Source organism: Somniosus microcephalus, chromosome 31 (genome assembly GCF_052327205.1).
Source record: "Somniosus microcephalus isolate GS21.2 chromosome 31, FLI_Smic_1.0, whole genome shotgun sequence".
Lineage (NCBI taxonomy): Eukaryota > Metazoa > Chordata > Chondrichthyes > Squaliformes > Somniosidae > Somniosus > Somniosus microcephalus.
In genome coordinates, this window is record NC_141017.1 from 35,687,151 (window position 1) to 35,707,303 (window position 20,153).

Here is a 20,153-nt window from a genome sequence, read left to right on the forward strand (position 1 = left end):
TGTGCGAAACTGCCTGATTTGCATTTTCGCCATCGTGAGGCAACTGGGATTGGAGACCTAATGTGTGGAGGGAGAATCGGGTTCGTGCATCACCGCCCGTCCCACCCTGCTGAGCAGCAACGCCTCATTTAATCGGACAAGTTTTATTTTACTTTTTTAGTTGTGGTTTTATTTTATTTTTTTGCCAAAACCTTTTCAGTCATTTATGGATGGAGGGTCATCAACTCAATGTGGAGAATCGTACAGCACATTCGGCCCGTCGTGCCTGTGCCGGCTCTCTGAAGTATTTATCCAATTCCCTTTTGAAAGTTACTATTGAATCTGCTTCCACCGCCCTTTCAGGCAGCGCGTTCCAGATCACAACAACTCGCTGCGTAAAAAATATAGTCATAGAGTCATAACGGCACAGAAGGAGGCCATTCGGCCCATTCTTATCTTTCTCCTACCCCCCGGCTTTTGTGCAAATTATTTTAAATCTGTGTCCTCTGGTTACTGACCCAACAGCCAGTGGAAACAGTTTTTCATTATTTACTCTATCAAAACCCCTCACAATTTTGAACATCTCTATTAAATCCCCCCCCCACCCTTAACCTTCTCTGCTCTAAGGAGAACAATCCCAGCTTCTGAAAACCGTCCCTGGCACCACGCTAGTAAATCTCCTCTGCACCCTCGGTTTAACGTCTCTGACAGTGCAGCACTCCCTCAGTATTGCACAGGGAGTGTCAGCCTAGATTATGTGGTCTAGTCTCTGGAGTGGGGCTTGAACCCGCGACCTTCTGTCTCGGGCGAGAGTGCATCCCAGTGAAGGGAAAGGACTGCATCGAGCTCCATCCACTGAATAGGAAGATTAGGTCAAATTTCAAACTTAAAAAAAAAGAATTTAGTGATTACAGATAAAGAATGAATGACCAGCAATAAGCTGAAGACTAGTTAGTCTAATTTGGTGGTGTTAGTTGAGGGGTATTGGGCGTCTCAGAGACTCTCCTAGTGGTATAAACGAGCGCCTCATGACTCTTCGGCTCACCCTAGCCAGTGCGCTGCGGTCATCAGTGCATACGCCCCAACACTGGACGTCCCGCATTGGACTCATCAGTCACCTGCGAACTCATTTTTAATGTGGAAGCAAGTCATCCTCGGTTCCGAGGGACTGCCTAAGAGAGAGAGAGAGAGAAATATTGGTGAGCTGCTGTTCTTCAAACGTGCCGTGGGATCTTATACGTTCACCTGAACAGGCACCTGGGACCTCAGTTTAACGTTTTATCTGAAAGACAGGACGTCCACCAATGCAGCACTCCGTCAGACTGCGCTGGAGCACCAGTCTGGCACCCAGGTCTTGGGAGTGGCTGCAATGGTCCAACAGCTTTTCGTTGTTCTCTGATGCCAGGTCACAATTGACCAGATTTAGCAAATTCAGTTTCGGAAATTGCTGTGGGTGGGATTTGAACTTGCAATCTCTGGGTTGCTGGTCCAGGACTGTATTCACAACATTACCATTGTAATAATGCAGGAACAATGCTAGCTCAATGCATTGCAGAATCATTACAGGAAGAGGTATGTTTCTGTTGACTGGACTAACCACAGTAGTGAATAATCTTTTTAAGCATATATAAATATAGATATAGATATACACACAGTAATTCAGCGTCTTCACTGCAATAACGAATGTAGATAGCCATTTCAGGACTAAACGGCTCAACATTTTGCATGTCAAGGGTTGTGTTTAGTTTAGTTGACTTTGCCTAATCACATCACCAGTGCACTTGTCAACCCTCCCATCTGATTCAGCACAATTTATTGTAGAGCAAAGCAACTGCAACAGCAAAACCATGGTTACTAAATCCCGATTTAAAAATTCTCATCCTCGTTTTCAAATCCCTCCACGACCCTTGCCCCCCTCCCTATCTCTGTAACCTCCTCCAGCCCCACAGCCTTCCGAGATCTCTGCGCTCCTCCAATTCTGGCCTCTTGCGCATCCCCGATTTCAATCGCTCCACCGTTGGCAGCCGTGCCTTCAGCTGCCTGGGCCCTAAGCGCTGGAATTCCCTCCCTAAACCTCTCCGCCTCTCTCTCCTCCTTTAAGACGCTCCTTAATGGTCACCTGTCCTAATATCTCCTTATGTGGCTCAGTGTCAAATTTTTTCTAATTACGCTCCTGTGAAGCGCCTTTGGACGATTTACTATGTTAAAGGCGCTGTATAAATACACGTTGTTGTTGTTCCTGCTGCAGACACCCCAAACCTGAACCCGCATTGTCTCTTTGCAGGTGCTGACTCACCCGCTGTGTATTTTAAGTACAGTCTCCATTCCCCCGCCCCCCCGCAGAATAAATCTCAAACCTCAATAAAAATGAATCAGAGTACTGTGCAGCGTTCTGGTCTCCATGCTGTAAAAAGTGGGAAAATCCGAAACTAGGGGTAATAAGTACACGATAGTTACTAATAAATCCAATAGGGAAACAAGGAGAAATGTCAATATTCAGAGAGTGGTTAGACTGTGGAACTCGCGACACATAGGTAGTGATGAATGGTGTGGAGTGTTAATACTGGGCGAGGGCCATGTTCCCGGTAAGCTGTGCGGGCGTGGTCTGGAACGGCAGGCCGCTCAACGGCTTTACAATGGAAAAACCGCGCATGCACGGAAATTTGAGTGGGCCGCGCCCCCCCCAAAAAAATTGGAGGGAACATTGGTCAAGGGTACTAGTATTGGAGTGCAGTATTAAGTGGTTGAGGCAAATAGCCGAGATGCTTTCAAAGGGGACATAAGAAATAGGAGCAGGAGTCGGCCATACGGTCCCTCGAGCCTGCTCCGCCATTCAATAAGATCATGGCCGATCTTCGACCTCAACTCCACTCTCCCGCCCGATCTCCACATCCCCTGATTCCCCTAGAGTCCAAAAATCTATCGATCTCAGCCTTGAACTAGATGAGTGTATGAGAGAAAAGGGAATAGAAAGACATGCTGAAAGGCTGAGGTGAGGTAGATGGAATGGGAGGAGACTGGTGTTGGGTAGGATTACATCGGATATACGGCACAGAAACAGGCCATTCAGCCCAACCAGTCCATGCCGGCGTTTATGCTCCACTCGAGCCTCCTCCCGTCTTTCCTCCTCTAACTCTATCAGCGTAACCCTCTATTCCCTTCTCCCTCAGATGCTTGTCCAGCCTCCCCTTAAATGCATCTATACTATTCGCCTCAACCACTCTCTGTGGCAGCGAGTTCCACATTCTCACCACTCTCTGGGTAAAGAAGTTTCTTCTGAATTCACTATTGGATTTCTTGGTGACTATCTTATATTGATGGCCTCTAGTTTTTCTCTTCCCCACAAGTGGAAACACTCTCGCTGTATCCACTCTCTCAAAACCTTTCATGATTTTAAAGACCTCTATTAGGTCACCCCTCAGCCTTCTCTTTACAAGAGAAAAGAGACCCAGCTTGTTCATCCTTACCTGATAGGGAATTTCTGGGGTTGTTCTCCTTGGAGTGGAGAAGTTTGAGAGGAGATTTGATAGAGGTGTTCAAAATCATGAGGGGTCTAAACAGAGTAGATAGAGAGAAAGTATTATCATCTAAACTTTTTTTTTCATTCCTAATTTAAATGAAAGTGTATAACAGAAGAAGGCAAAATATCTAGGGTCCGTGCTTGGAGAAGTCTTCAGTTGCCAAGTATTTGAACATTCCTTTGCTCAGTTCTATCCTGAGACTCAATTTATGCAAAGATTGTTTCCACAAAAGCCACGACATTTTTCAGTATGCGTTAGTGTTGCAATTAGCTAGGATATGTTGCATGAACAACAAGACAACGGGACTTTTATGTTCCTTCTCCCATTGGAGGCAGGGTCGAGAACCAGAGGACAAAGATTTAAGGTGATTGGCAGAAGAACCAAAGGCGACATGAGGGAAAACTTGTTTACGCAGCGAGTGGTTAGGATCTGGAATGCACTGCCTGAAAGGGTGGTGGAGGCAGATTCAATCGTGGCTTTCAAAAGGGAGTTGGATAAGTACCCGAAGGAAAAAAATTTGCAGGGCTATGGGGAAAGGGCGGGGGAGTGGGACTAGCTGAAGTGCTCTTGTAGAGAGCCAGCAGGGGCTCGATGGGCCGAATGGCCTCTTACTGTGCTGTAACCATTCTATGATTCACCAGCACAGACTAGTGGGGCCGAATGGCCTGTTTCTCTGTCATTCTATAGGGAGGTGGATGGCACTGACTGCTGCTCTCAATACACCAATCAGAGCCCAAGAAATTATGATTGACATGCGTGTCCGCCAATCAGAGGCACCTAATCAGATTGGACCCGCCTCCCGACCAACCAGATGTCACAATTGGCCGAAAGGAGCTGATTGACGTTACAATTGTCCAATCAGAGGTGAAGATTGGGTGATTGACAACGGGATGGGCCACTCGGAGATCATGAGAGGCGGGTCTTGCTCTGGTGATGTATGAGCACCAATCAGATTGGAGCTGGGCGTTGGGACGGCCGCCTCTGAACCAATCAAATGTCAGAGAAAGGGAAGGCGATGAGTAACGTTGAGACTGTCCAATCAAAGCTGAATGTGTGGAGATTGACAATGAGATGGACCAATCGGAGATAATCAGAGGCGGGTGTTGCTCTATTGCTGTTCCAGTACGTCAGACTGGTCCCGCCTCTCGACCAATCAAATATCTATTCGCCAAACAGGAGATGATTGACGTGGCGATTGTCCAATCGGAGCTGAGGGCGGGGTTGATTGACGGCCAGCTGGGCCAATCCGGCGTCGTGTTGGCGCAGCTCCTTCGCCCGGCTCCATTTGCCATGTCGAGACCGCGGGTGCGTGTCTTCCCCTCGGCCCGGGAGCTGGCCCCGGCGCTGGCCCACCTGGTGCTGGAGCAGGCCGGCCAGGCGGTGGGCAGCCGCGGCCGCTTCGCCGTGTCGGTGTCGGGCGGCGGCCTGGTGCAACTGCTGGCGGCCGAGCTCCCCGCAGCCACCGCCCGCCAGCCCGGCGCCGACTGCAGCCAGTGGGTGCTCGGCTTCTGCGACGAGCGGCTCGTCCCGTTCGAGAGTCCGGACAGCACCTGCGGCCTGTACCGGGTAAGGTCAGGGGTCAGTCTGAGGGGTGGGGTCATGGGGTCACAGTGAGGGGTGGGGTCAGGGGGGTCCATCTGAGGGGTGGGGTCAGGGGGGTCCATCTGAGGGGTGGGGTCAGGGGGGTCCATCTGAGGGGTGGGGTCAAGGGGGTTAATCTGAGGGGTGGAGTTGGGGTCAATCTGAGGGGTGGGGTCAGGGGGTCACGGGTGGGGTCGGGATTCAATCTGAGGGGTGGGGTCAGGGGGTCACAGTGAGGGATGGGGTCGGGGGGTCACAGGTATGGGGTCAGAGGGTTCAATCTGAGGGGTGGGGTCAGGGTTCAATCTGAGGGGTGGGGTCAGGGTTTAATCTGAGGGGTGGGGTCGGGGTCATGATATTGGGGTCAGGGGACATACTGATGGGTTGGGTCATACTAATGGGGTCGGGGTCATGGTATCGGGGTATTATATTACTGATTCAGTCAAAGGTACTAGAAATGGGATGGGGTATGAACAATGGGGTTGGGAGTGTTAATGCAAGGGTGCTAATATTGGGGTTTGTGCATTACATACCGGGCATTAATATTGTGGTTGAGGGTATTAATAATAAAGTATTGATACTGGGTTTAGGATCTTTACACTGTGGGTTGGGGTATTGATGATCTGGGGTAGGCTGCAGTTGGGAATTAATGATCCAGGAAAAGCTAAGGTTGGAGGGCGTTAACGGTCCGGCAAAGGTTGGGCGTATTAATGATCTGGGAAAGACTGAGGTTGGACATTCACGGTCCAATTAAGATCAGGGTTAGTATTAATCAAAAAAAGATTGGGGCCGGCAGTGTCAGTGATGTGGGGAAGACTAGGGTTAGGGGTATGAATGATCTGGTTTAAAAGTGGCCTTATGGTGCTAACAATCCTGGAAGGGCTGGAGTTGGGAGCATTAATGGAAAGGCTGGGGAATTGATGAATCAAGAAAGGTGGGGTTATTGATGATCCTGTAAAGACTGCTGATAGCTTTTGTAAAAATGAATTCAAGGTGCCTGCAGGTTTAGGATCCATGCGACACGTGTCCATCCCCAATTGAATGGTTGAACCTGTCCCGAAGGAAGCCACCAGGGGCGCGGGAGTCTGGCTTGGGTTGACTCCATCTGCTTTCAATTTTAAGTTTTCCTTCCTCACTATGGAAAGTGCTTGGCTTTGGCTCCCTTCCTGACGCCACATCTGGCTTCAGAAACAAGCGACCGAGCATCTTTTAGTAATTACGAAGTGAGTGTGTGATGAGCAATTCTTTTGCCTCTAACTTCCATCCTCATTATTCCTCTTATCAAACCTGCTGTGCCCGGTGCTCCTCTGAACTTTCTCGTCTCTCTTGCCTCCGAATACCCTGTCCTACCCACTCGTCCTCACCTTTTTGAAGACACTCATTCTTTCTTGGGATTGGGGGGATTGTCCTATGAGGAGAGATTGAGTAGACGAGGCCTATATTCCCTAGAGTTTAGAAGAATGAGAGGTGACCGCATTAAAAAGTATAACATTCTTACAGGACGTGACAGGGTAGATGCAGGGAGGATGTTTCCCCTGGCTGGGGAGTCTAGAACCAGGGGTCACAGTCTCAGAATAAGGGGTCGGCCATTTAGGACTGAGATGAGGAGAAATTTCTTCACTCAGAGGGTGGTGAATCTTTGGAATTCTCTACCCCAGAGGGCTGTGGAGGCTCAGTCATTGAGTATATTCAAGACAGAGATCGATAGATTTTTCGACGCTAATGGTTATGGGGATAGTGCAGGAATGTGGAGTTGAGGTCGAAGATCGGCCATGATCTTCTTGAATGGCGGAGCAGGCTCGAGGGGCCGAATGGCCGACTCCTGCTCCTAATTCTTCTGTTCTTCTATTTCCTGGGAACTCATGGCATTGGGGAACTCCTTTCATCACAGTCTTCCCTTTCTGAATTACAGGTGTTTAAATCCCAGCTTAGTGTCACCGAGCCCCTAGAATTATCTCCACCATCTATCCTAATGTTTCCTACTGTGATTTGGTCCTGCATTATCGACCCTTGGTTCTTCCCCTTTTGAGTTTCCTTAATAGAAGTAAAAATAACAGGCATTTTGTGGTCTTTGTTATTGTTGCTCATTTAAAAGAAAGGCTCGCATTTCTCCAGCGCCTTGCACGACCTCGTGATGTCCCAACGCGCTTTACAGCCAATGAAGTACTTTCTTTGAAGTGGAGTCACTGTTGTAATGTAGGAAGCATAGCAGCCAATTTGCGCACAGCAAGCGCCCACAAACAGCAATGTGATAATGACCGTTTTAGTGATGTTGGTTCAGGGATAAATATTGGCCCAGGACACCGGGGAGAACTCCCCTGCTCTTCTTCGAAATAGTGCCATGGGATCTTTTACATCCACCTGAGAGCAGACGGGATATACTTGCCATGTATGTTAGAATTGTGTTGGGATGATGGGGCAAACCAATTGTACCAAGCGTGGTTAACAAGGCAGTTAGTGCTTGAGCCCAGTTGGCTGTATCTTGGACCTTGAGAAGATCTTCAAGTCGGTGACGTTTCTCTTGCGGAATTTTATTTGGTCAGTTGGGTGTCTGGTTTGGATGCATCTTAAGTGATGTGTTTGTGTGTGTAAAAGTACTGAGCAGTCCACATCTGTCGAGTTTCCATTTCCTGATCTGGAGTGCACACTCTCGTAGGGTCGCTCCACTTGCGTAACCCCAGAGAATTTTAAGATGCAGACTGGCAAGCGCCAAAGCTTCGAGACCCCCACTTGTGCACAGGGCAATTGTTGGACTTTTTAACAAGCAATAATCACATGGAGCATTTCCCAGCTTCCTGTCCCTCGTCCAGTTAGGGCCATCCCGTCTCCTCGGGGTGGTGGCTTGTGGAGCCAAGTGGGCAGGACACCAGGATCCAATGACAAGTCTACCCACCCAACCAGGAGGTTCTGTTAATGAGCTGGGCTAGCTGGTCAGTCACTGACTGCCCTGGAGCACTGTGGTCCTGCCTTGATCGAGTTGCCTCCTTTACCAAATAAGAATACTGTTTGTTCCAAACTCCCATTACCAGGTGTGTCATCTTGGGAAGGCAGTCAACTCAATGCCAAAGAGAACCTGCTCGCCTTTCTCCTGCCCACCCATAGAGGAAAGCTATTAACCCAGCCCTTAATATCTGCAGATCAAATTTGCAGTTTAAACATGGGTGTCAACAGGTGATAAAACAAGAGTTCACAGCAGTTAAATCTGTAAAGAGAAAAGGTTAAATGTTCCAGGTTGCTGGAACCTGCTGTGTATTTCCAACACTTTCGGGTTTGATCCCTCTATGGCCCTCGCACTCTCCCTATCTCTGTCACCTCCTCCAGCCCCACAACCCCCTGCGATCTCTGCGCTCCCCCAATTCTGGCCTCCTGCGCATCCCCAAATTTCATCGCTCCACCACTGGCGGCCGTGCCTTCAGCCGCCTGGGCCCTAAGCTCTGGAATTCCCTCCCTAAACCTCTCCGCCTCTCTACCTCACTTTGCTCCTTTAAGACGCTCTTTAAAAGCTACCTCTTTGACCAAGTCACCTGCCCTAATATCTCCTTATGTGGCTCGGTGTCAAATTTTGTTTGATAATCGCTCCTGTGAAGCATCTTGGGACATTTTACTACGTTAAAGGTGCTATATAAATGCAAGTTGTTGTTGCTTTCTAACATTTGCGTTTTATTTTGGTCTCCATCAATAGATTATGTTCTGATGACACGGCAGGCTGTTGGTAGGCAGAAAGGGCAGAGTGAGAGAATATCTACACTCCGGATTGCATAAGTAGAGCTTCCAAATTTGATGAGTGGGTGCCCCGGTTGGCTACTAAATGAACAGAATGATTTCTGCCTGCTGTATTATGTTGTAACCTGCTGTCCCGCGCCTGGCTGAGCCGGTATCTGTCGCATTAACCACTGCATTACCTCTTTTCAGAAACATCTATTCTCCAAGATCTCCATTCCTAATAATCATGTGGTCGCGATTAACCCCATGCTCTCTGTGGAGGAAGCAGCGGACAAGTATGCGGAGAGATTGCGAGAGGTACAGTACTGAACAACATTGGAATGATGTAAAGCGTTCCAGTGCATTGGTATAGCCAGGAAACCGAGGCCTCCTATCTCTTCACATTGGGAGGCTAGTGTCTGTGTCTGTCTCTGTGTGTGTGCGCGCGTGCAGAGAGGAAGCGATATTCGTAACCGGTGAGGGAATGTGGTATTTGGGTAGGTGGATATCGATGGATTGGTCAAGTGGGCAGAACAGTGGCAAATGGAATTCAATCCGGAGAAGTATGAGTTAATGCATTTTGGGGAGGGCTAACAAGGCAAGGGAATACACAATAAATGGTACTGAGAAGTTCAGAGGGATCTGGGAGTGCATGTCCACAGATCCCTGAAGGTAGCAGGTCAGGTAGATAAGGTGGTTAAGAAGGCATACGGGATACTTGCCTTTATTAGCTGAGAATATAAGAGCAGGGAGGTTATGCTTGAACTGTATAAAACACTAGTTAGGCCACAGCTAGAATACTGCGTGCAGTTCTGGTCACCACATTACAGGAAGGATGTGATTGCACTGGAGAGGGTGCAGTGGAGATTTACGAGGATGTTGCCTGGGCTGGAGAATTTTAGCTATGCGGAAAGATTGGATAGACTGGGGTTGTTTTCTTTGGAACAGAGGAGGCTGAGGGGAGACTTGATTGAGGTGTATAAAATTACGAGGGGCCTAGATAGTGGATAGGAAGGACCGATTTCCCTTAGCAGAGAGGTCAATAACCAGGGGCACAGATTTAAAGTAATTGGTCGGAGGTTTAGAGGGGAGTTGAGAATTTTCTTCACCCAGAGGGTGGTGGGGGTCTGGAACTCACTGCCTGAAAGGGTGGTAGAGGCAGAAACCCTCACCGCATTTAAAAAGTACTTGGATATGCGCTTGAAGTGCCGTAAGCTCCAGGGCTACGGACCGAGATCTGGAAAGTGGGATTAGGCTGGCTAGCTCGGCCAGCACAGACACGATGGGCCAAATGGCGGCCTCCTGTGCTGTAAATTTCTCTGATTCTAGGTGCATTAAGGATCTGAGATCTAAGAGAAGCTGGGGTTGTTCTCCTTGAAGCACGGAAGGTTCAGAGGAGATTTAACAGAGGTGTTCAAAATCACACAGGGTTTTTAATAGAGTAAATAAGGAGAAACTGTTTCCACTGACAGGAGTGTCGGTAACCAGGGGACTCGGATTTAATATAATTGGCAAAAAAAAAACACAGAAGATGATGAGGATTTTTTTACACAGCGAGTTGTTGTGATCTGGAATGCGCTGCCTGAAGGGCGGTGGAAGCAGATTCAACAGTAACTTTCAAAAGGGAATTGGATAAATAATTGAAGGGGGAAAATGTGCAGGGGCTCTGGGCAAAGAGCAGGGGGTAGTGGGACTAATTGGAGAGCTCGTTCAAAGAGCCGGCACAGGCACGATGGGCTGAATGGCCTCTTTCTGTGCTGTATCATTCTATGATCTGCAAAATATTGGCAGTCGGATAAGAATGTATTAATGATTGGATTACACCCTATGTTAACATCCTCACTGGGATACCCACAGTGAATATAGATGTTTAGATATCGTGGGCATTGTTTCCAATTGAAGGACAGGGAACCAAGTCACAGTGCTGCGGTGTGCAAGGATGGGATAGGGGCAGCTTTCTCAGTCAAACGATGGTTTAGACATGATCAAAATCAACTTCGCACAGACAAAACCGCGTTCACATTGCAATAAAAATCCCAGTGTTGGCTCTTCTCAATAACCCAACAATCCAATCCAAACAGCCACTGACATCTGATGGCATTTCTTTACGTGCTCTGTGCGGTGATATTTGAAACATCACTGAACAGGGCCTGGCATGGAACATGCTCCCGAGCTCACTTTATCCTGCAGAGGCCCATCATTGGAACTTTGCACGCACCGTTGCCGTTCAAGCTACTGGTTGAACGTGTGGTGCGGTGCTTGCGGACTTCACTCTACTCCGCCTACGTTTTAATTTGGTCGTGACGTTTCCTTTATAAGCGGCTGCAGCTGAGTTCTTGCGTCTTGTGCTGTTGGGTCGGGTGCTTTGTGCTAACGCTGTGCTTGTGTTTTCTGTTCCAGCTGTTTCCAGGTGAGAGCATGCCGGTGTTTGACCTGCTCATCCTGGGGATAGGTCCCGATGGGCACACTTGCTCTCTCTTCCCAAACCACCCCCTGTTGCAGGTAATTTGAACACAATTGCGTTGGAAGGGAAAGTACACACAAATGGGAGGAAAAAAGATCACAGACTGAACAGCTCGTATTCATATTTAAACTGAGTGTAGAATCAAACTTCAGGTGGCAGGTTGGTCGATAACAGGCTGGGGCTCTTTTCTCTAGAAAGGAGAAGACTGAGGGGTGACCTGATGGAGGTTTTTAAGATTATGAAAGGGGTAGACGTAGAGAAGATGTTTCCACATGCGGGCAAGACCAGAACTAGGGGCCGTCAATATAAGATGGTCACTAATAAACCCAATAAGGAATTCAGGCGAATCTTCTTTACCCAGAGAGTGGTGAGAATGTGGAACTCGCTGCCACAGGGAGTGGTTGAGGCGAATAGCACTGATGCATTTAAGGGGAGGCTCGATAAACACACGAGGGAGAAAGGAATAGAAGGACATGCAGATAGGGGTGAGATGAAGAGGGGTGGGAGGAGGCTCGTGTGGAGCATAAACACCGGCACGGACCAGTTGGGCCGAATGGCCTGTTTCTGTGCTGTAAATAATTTTTTTCTGGGTTTTCTTCACTGCTCTGCTGAAGACGGTGATGCTCGATTTGGGGAGGGGCGGGGTTCCAGGTCGAGGGGTGGTGCCATCTCCCCCGAGTGGCCATTCTACACCTGCGAGCCTGGGCATTGAGTGTTAGCAGATTATTCGACCAGCTAACAAAAGGCATCCAGTTGAAGCCCATCCTGTTTTCGCCCACACGCACTTTTAGCAAAGGTTCCCAGATAGTAATCAGGAATCCCGGTGTTTTACTTTTCCTCACACTTCTTAACTTGGGAGCAGGAGCTGCTTCCTGCCTTTTAGAAGTTTTAATAAAGAGCCAAACTCTTTGTCTCACACAGTGATGTATGTTGTACCGTGGGCTGCTAGTAATTCAAACCTGTTCCTCATGCTCCTCATGCAGCAGATGCACAGCGTACCAATCTCAACTATGTTGCAGTGGGATAGAAAGAAAGAACTTGCATTTCTATAGCGCCTTTCACAACCTCCGGACGTCCCAAAGCACTTTATGGCCAATGAAGAACTTTTAAAGTGTAGTCACTGTTGTAATGTGGGAAACGCAGCACGTCTCATCCGAAAAACGACACCTCCGACAGGGCGGCGCTCCCTCGGTACTGCCCCTCCGACAGGGCGGCGCTCCCTCGGTACTGCCCCTCCGACAGGGCGGCGCTCCCTCGGTACTGCCCCTCCGACAGGGCGGCGCTCCCTCGGTACTGCCCCTCCGACAGGGCGGCGCTCCCTCGGTACTGCCCCTCCGACAGGGCGGCGCTCCCTCGGTACTGCCCCTCCGACAGGGCGGCGCTCCCTCGGTACTGCCCCTCCGACAGGGCGGCGCTCCCTCGGTACTGCCCCTCCGACAGTGCGGCGCTCCCTCGGTACTGCCCCTCCGACAGTGCGGCGCTCCCTCGGTACTGCCCCTCCGACAGTGCGGCGCTCCCTCGGTACTGCCCCTCCGACAGGGCGGCGCTCCCTAGGTACTGCCCCTCCGACAGGGCGGCGCTCCCTCGGTACTGCCCCTCCGACAGGGCGGCGCTCCCTCGGTACTGCCCCTCCGACAGGGCGGCGCTCCCTCGGTACTGCCCCTCCGACAGGGCGGCGCTCCCTCGGTACTGCCCCTCCGACAGTGCGGCGCTGCCTCGGTACTGCCCCTCCGACAGTGCGGCGCTCCCTCGGTACTGCCCCTCCGACAGGGCGGCGCTCCCTCGGTACTGCCCCTCCGACAGTGCGGCGCTCCCTCGGTACTGCCCCTCCGACAGGGCGGCGCTCCCTCGGTACTGCCCCTCCGACAGGGCGGCGCTCCCTCGGTACTGTACCTCAAATTTCAAATCAACTTTTATTGTCATTGTTAGTGCACAAGTGCAGTACAACGAAATGTAGGCTTGCGGCTCCCGAGAGTGTACATTTAGATTAAGACATTTAAACATTCAACATACATTTGGCTTGTAATACATTAACATAAACATAACCATAATAAAGTGCATTGGCAGATGTGCAGGCTTTAGAGTTTATTTGTGGAGTTCAGTAGGATGACAGCCCTGGGAAAGAAGCTGTTCCTAAATCTGGTCGTACGGGTGCAAATGCATCTGTAGCGTCTCCCAGATGGCAGGAGGGCGAACAGACTGTGGCTGGGGTGGGTAGGGTCTTTGATGATGGACCGTGACCTCCGTAAACAGCGTTTCTGGTATATGTGCTCTATGGTCGATAGCTGGGTGCCGGTGATGCGTTGGGCAGTTTTGACTACCCGCTGCAGGGCTTTCCGGTCATAGTAGCTACAGCTGCCATACCATACTGTGATACAGTTTGTCAGGATGCTCTCTATTGTGCAGTGGTAAAAGTTAGAGAGGATCAGGGGTGACAGGTTACATCCCTTCAGCCTCCTTAGGAAATATAGGCGCTGCTGGGCCGCCTTCACCAGAGAGGAGGTATTGAGGGACCAGGAGAGGTCTTCCGTGATGTGGACTCCGAGGAACTTAAAGCTGTCCACCCTTTCCACCACAGCCCCATTGATGTGGATGGGGGTGTGACTTCCGCCTTTAGACTTCCTGAAGTCCACAATGATTTCTTTGGTTTTCTTGATGTTAAGGGCCAGGTTGTTATCGGCGCACCACTTCACGAGATGCTGGACCTCCTCCCTGTAGGCTGACTCATCGTTGTTGGTGATCTGGCCTACTACCGTGGTATCATCCGCAAACTTGATGATGGTGTTGGAACCATGAACAGCCACACAGTCATGGGTGAAGAGGGAGTAGAGGAGGGGGCTCAGCACACATCCTTGTGGGGCCCCCGTGTTCAGGGTCGGGGGGGGGAGGTGTGGTTACCTAATTTGACAGACTGGGGTCTGTTTGTTAGGAAGTCCAGGGTCCAGTTGCAGAGGGAACTGTTCAGGCCAAGAGTGTGGAGTTTGGTGGCCAGCTTGTTGGGGACGATAGTGTTGAATGCTGAGCTGTAGTCTATGAACAGCATTCTGATGTAGGTCTCCTTACCATCTAAGTGATTCAGTGTAGAGCAGTTGTGATTGCATCCTCCGTTGATCTGTTTGCACAATAGGCAAACTGGTGTTGGTCAAGAGAGGCGGGAACACCGGCTTTGATGTGAGCCAGGACCAGTCTCTCTCAACACTTCATTATGATGGGTGTGAGTGCGACAGGTCGATAGTTGTTCAGGCACGTCACAGCCGTTTGTTTTGGCACAGGAATAATGGTAGCGGTCTTGAAGCATGTAGGGACTACTGCCTGGGCCAATGACAGATTGAAGATGGTGGTGAAGACATCAGCCAGCTGATCAGCACATTCCTTGAGTACCCGTCCAGGGATGCTATCCGGTCCAGCAGCCTTTCGTGTGTTCACTCCGCGTAGAACACCCCTTACGTCAGAGGTCGACAGAGTGAGCACCTGGTCTTCCGGGGGTGGCAAGGCTTTGGTAGCCGGCTCCCTGTTGTCCCTGTCGAAGCGAGCGTAGAAGTTGTTAAGCTCCGGAAGGGAGGCATCGCTAACCGGGGGGCTGGTGTTTTTGCCCTTGTAGTCAGTGATGGACTGGATGCCTTGCCACATGCGCCGGGGGTCCGAGTTGTTGTGGAAGTGATCCTCTATCCGCAGTGTCTGTTTCCTTTTGGCAGTTACCTGGAGTGCCAGCCTAGATTTTTGTGCTCAAGTTCCTGAAGTGTGGCGTGAACCCAAAACCGTCTGACTCCGAGACGAGAATGCTACCCACTGAGCCACAGCTCCTCAAAGGCAATAAATTGATGACATCTGTTCGTGGCCTTTGCAATTGCCCCATCCGAGGGTCTGTGTCTGTGACAGCTATCACTCTTGGTACAAGCGAAATATCAGCCTGGATTATGGAGCTCGAGTCTTTGGAGTGGGACTTGGACCATCAACCTTATGACTCGGAGGCGAGAGTGCCGCCCAGTGAGCCACGGCTCGACAAGGCAGAGACCACACTCTTCCCTAAAATGAGGGAGGGGGACATGAAGAGCGGCGCTGGCTGGGTGTTGAAGCAGGCCATCGACCCTGTCCCTCGACCGCTGCTCGTGTGTCACTCAGGGCCACTCAGCTTCCCTACATTACAACCCTTCAAAAGTACTTCATTGGCTGTAAAGTTCTACCGGACGTCCTGAGGTCGTGAAAGGCGCTGTAAAAATGCAAGTTCTTTCTTTCAATAGACTAAACAAGGGCGAGATAATTGGGAGAGGGGTAGGACTTAAGAAAAGCGTTTGAAATCTTTCCAATTGGTTTAGTGATGCAGAACTGCTGATTCTAACCCATAAGTTTTAATGCCTCTGTTAATGCAGTGTTCCATGTGCTCTGGAACAGGAACAAAGTAAGATCATTGCTCCAATCAGTGATTCGCCTAAACCTCCAGCGCAGCGTATAACCATGACCCTGCCCTTGCTGAATGCTGCGCGCTGTGCAGTCTTTGTTGTGACCGGTGAGAGTAAGGCTTCTGCATTAAAGGTAAGAAGCTGTCTCGGAACAGGAGGAGGCCATTCGGCCCTTCAATTCCTCCATCATTAAATTCGATTGTGGCTGATCTGTATCTTAACTCCATTTACCCGCCCTGATTCCGTAACCCATAATACCCTTGCCTAATGAAAGTCTATCGATCTCAGTTTTGACATTTTCAATTGACCCCCAGCCTCAGCAGCTTTTTAGGGGCGAGAGTTCCAGATTTCCACTACCCTTTGTGTGAAGAAGTGTTTCCTGACGTCACCCCTGAACGGCCTGGCTCTAACTTTAAGGTTCTGCCCCCTTGTTCTGGACTCCCCCCACACCAGAGGAAATAGTTTCTATCCACCCGATCGAATCCTTTAATCATCTTAAACACCCCCAGTAGATCACCTCTTGATCTTCTACACTCGAGGGACTACAAACCTAGTCTATGCCTCGTTCTCATAATTTAACCCTTTTAGCCCCATTATTCTGGTGAATCTGTGCTGCTGCCCCCTCCAAGGCCAGTATAACATTCCTGGGGTGTGGGGTCCAGAACTGAAGGCAGTGACTCCAGATGTGGTCTAACCAGAGCTTTATAAAACTGTAACATAACCTCCACCCCTTTGTATTCCAGCTCCTTTTGCTTTTTGTGTCTGTATGTCCCTATGGTCTCGGTGACGTGCTATGGCGGAGATTGAATTTGCAACACAAATCCAAAGACTCTCTTAGATGTTGGAATTAAAATTCCCGGGCTTTCGTAGCTGGCTAATTAACCGAGCAGACTGCCCCGATGTTAATAATATTTGAAGCGACCTACAACTGGATTTCTAAATAATCCGCCATTGTCTTTCTCCCGCCCCGCAGGACATCCTAGAAGGCCACAGTGAAAACCCGCTGCCTGCTGCCCGTATCCAGCCGGAGAACGGCGAAGTGCACTGGTTAATCGATGAGGCTGCAGCAAGCAAGCTGACTATCGAGGTGGACCGGATGCTGCCATAGACACCTGCACTGATTCATTATCTTAGCATCGCACAGGGACGTGTAGGGATGGAGGGGAAAGTCTCTTGAGGCCCACGAGCCCTTTTTTTTTTATTGATCCCAGCCCACCTGCTCTACAAAAAAACCCCACCTCCAGTTGCTTCTCCAACCAGCCTTTTGAATGGAAAATGTTAATTTTGTAATTCCACCCCCCTCCCGGCCTTCCCCACAGACTCGGGGCATCTCGGGAGACGTTCCTGTCTTAAACAGGAACCAAAGCTTAGCCAAAGCACCGGAGTGTGATATCTCTGAGATACTGCAGTGACATGACGGTTTAAAAAAAAATTCTAAAACCATAAGTTGGATAATGAGGTCCTTGGGGAAAGTTTAGTTATTGTAAATAAACAAATTTTCTGTTGTAATTTTCAGTGAGGTCCCGTCCTGACTTTAAAACGAAGTTACTTTTTGTTCACATTCCGGCTGTTGGTGCTTTTTATATTGCTGCCATGTTGTGTAAAGTCTTGCATGAGGCATGACTCCCTCCACCCTGAAGCACCTCCTTTCGTACCACTCGAGGGTTCCGCCTCGTTTCCAGCAGAGTTTGGGACCAGCGTCCTCGATTGGGACGCGGGCGGTGAGTTAGGGTCCGGGTTACGATGCCGCACTAGTATCTGCCGCTACAGAAGCAGGATTTCCATCTAAGCCACGCCAATTTTGATAAAGGTCAGTGCCTGTTTAATTGAACTGAACCGATATGACAGATTGGCAAATTGTTCAGTAACGGACCAAGAACTCGCAGTTTGACCGGAACTCCTGAGAGTTTCACCCGCAGGGTATTTGCAAGCGCGCATTGCATCAGTTGAGCTGGTTGTACATATCTGAACTTTGTGCTGTGTGTTTAGTGGACGGTGGCCTCTGAGATTGATATATAATCTGACCCCTTGGATGCTGGAACTCCAACTGAGTTAACTCTCATCACCAGACATCAGCTGGGTAAACATGAGCACCCAGTTTAAAATTTGTGTTGAATTAAAAGGCAAGAGGAGCGCTTTTCCAATCCATTCCAATGGTTGGCCAGTGTCCCCTGCTTCTGTTTTGAACTGGACGTAGTTAGCAGTCATCTGCCACCCAGGAACAGGGTCAGTTGCAAAGAACAAACTTGGTAAGGTAATATTAGGTAGGACAGAAATTAACTTTTGAGGTAGCAGATTTTGATTGATTAAGCTAAAGGAAAAAAAATAGTTTGGGAAATAATTAACAATGTACTGTGCAAAAGACAATAAATCTTTTTTGTATATAATGCTGGAGTGTCCCATCATTGTTTCCTAAAATTTTGTCCCTCAAACCAGTTATTCTTCATTTGTTCAATCTCCGTGTACAAGCTCCTGTTGTGGGTCCGGCTCTTCCCAGCACTCGCTCGCGTGTCCTCGACCAGGCTGTAGTTTCCGTAAGCACGCACAGTGAACCAAAAGGTGCGTCCTGTATTCACCGCCGTGTACAGGGTAGCTTGCCCAGGGTGGTAACCCATAATGGTGAAACACTGACTGGACAGTGCATGGGATGCCCTCCCCTGCTCTGCTGGTCACTTCTGAAAGTGCAAAATAATCTGTCACTAGTTCAGTCCTCACAGGCTAAAATGACTATACATGGAGTTTATTTGCACACTGAACAATGCACGGATGGTGACTGACGCAGATAGATATTAAAAGGGTGTAATAATCAAACTTGCACAATATTACATAGAGTCTACAGCACAGAGGCAGACCATTCACCCCAACTGGTTTATGCCCCACCCAGGGAGTGGTGAACCTGTGGAATTCTCTACCACACAAGGCAGTGGAGGCCAACTTATTAAATATATTCAAGAAGGAGTTAGATATATTTCTTAAGGCTAAAGGGATCAAGGGATATGGGGAGAAGGCAGGGGCAGGGTACTGAATTTGGATGATCAGCCATGATCTCATTAAATGGCGGAGCAGTCTCGAGGGGCCGAATGGCCTACTCCTGATCCTATCTTCTGTGATCTGACTGCTTAATAAAAGACACGTTAAATTCCTTGCAGCTCTTTCTAGTAAGGTTTTAGTGTTGATCTCTGATGGTAGGTTGCATGTGAACGCTTCTTCACCATGTGTCAAATGGGGAACTGATGGCCCAAGAAATCCTGCGGTTTATAAAGTGTCTTTCCCTATTGACGGCGGATTTATGCTCAATGATCAAGCAATTAAAATATTCGCAAAGGCAAAATACTGCAGATGCTGGAAATCTCAAATAAAACCAAGCGCTCAGCCGGTCAGGCAGCATCTGCGGAGAGAGAGAAGCAGAGTTAACGTTTCAGGTTGATGACCCTTCGTCAGAACTGGAAAAGGTTAAGAGATCTAACGGGTTTTAAGCAAGTGCGGAGGTGGGGGGAGGGGAGGAAAGAACAGAAGGGACGTTCTGTGATGGGGTGGAAGGCAGGAGAGATTAAAAGACAAAAGATGGGTCTAGGTGTAAATGGAAATAGCAGAATCAGCAACAGCTGCCGTCGGAAAAAATGTGTCCAAGGTTATGGTCTGAAATTGTTGAACTCGGTGTTGAGCTCGGACGGCTGTAAAGTGCCTAATCAAATTAAAATGTCTACTTGTTCTCTGGGCACATTTCTGAAAGATCTCTCGGCTCTCGAAAGATGCATGTACGGGGACTCAACCGTGAGAATGATCTTACGATACAAGAATTGAAATAGGGTAAGAAGGTTTAAAAAAAAAGACCCAGCAATATAATGAGCAGCCTGACCTCTTACATGACCCAAGGATCTACTGAGGGCAGTCAACCTCTAATTGACCCAAGGAAGGCGCAGTAATTGTACATTGTCATAAGGAGATGTGCCTAGTTACACATTGCTATTCAGCCGCAGAGTAATACATTGTCCATTATATGGTATAACAACAACTTGCATTTATTTAGCACCCTTAACCTAAAGCGTCCCAAGGTGCTTCACAGGAGCGTTCTCAAACACAATGGGGTACCGAGCCATGTAAGGAGATATTGGGACAGATGACCAAAAGCTCGATCAAAGAGAGAGATTTTAAGGAGCGTCTTGGAGGCGGAGAGGTTTAGGGAGGGAATTCCAGAGCTTGGGGCTCAGGCAGCTGAAGGCACGGCCACCAACGGTGGAGCGATGGAAATCGGGGGATGCACAGGAGGCCAGAATTGGAGGAACGCAGAGACCTCGGAGAGTTATAGGGCCGGAGGAAGTTACAGAGACGGGGAGAGGGCGAGGCCAGGGAGGGATTTGCAAACAAGGATGAGAATAATGCTTCTAGAAACATAGAAGATGAGTAGGCCCTTCGAGCCTGCTCCGCCATTCATAGAGTCATAGAGTAATACAGCACGGATAGAGGCCCTTCGGCCCATCGTGTCCGCGCCGGCCATCAAGCCCT

At 49.3% G+C, this 20,153-nt stretch overlaps 1 protein-coding gene across 1 annotated transcript; it reads left to right on the plus strand.

Annotated features, from left to right (window-relative positions):
- The first annotated feature begins 4,755 nt into the window (after positions 1–4,755).
- pgls (6-phosphogluconolactonase) lies at positions 4,756–18,036 on the plus strand. The gene is made up of 5 exons (XM_085971783.1): positions 4,756–5,066; positions 8,994–9,101; positions 11,184–11,285; positions 15,640–15,780; positions 16,621–18,036. The coding sequence occupies exons 1-5, from the start codon at positions 4,791–4,793 to the stop codon at positions 16,753–16,755; spliced, it is 762 nt and encodes a 253-aa protein (XP_085827909.1). The 5' UTR covers positions 4,756–4,790; the 3' UTR covers positions 16,756–18,036.
- Positions 18,037–20,153: the final 2,117 nt, after the last annotated feature.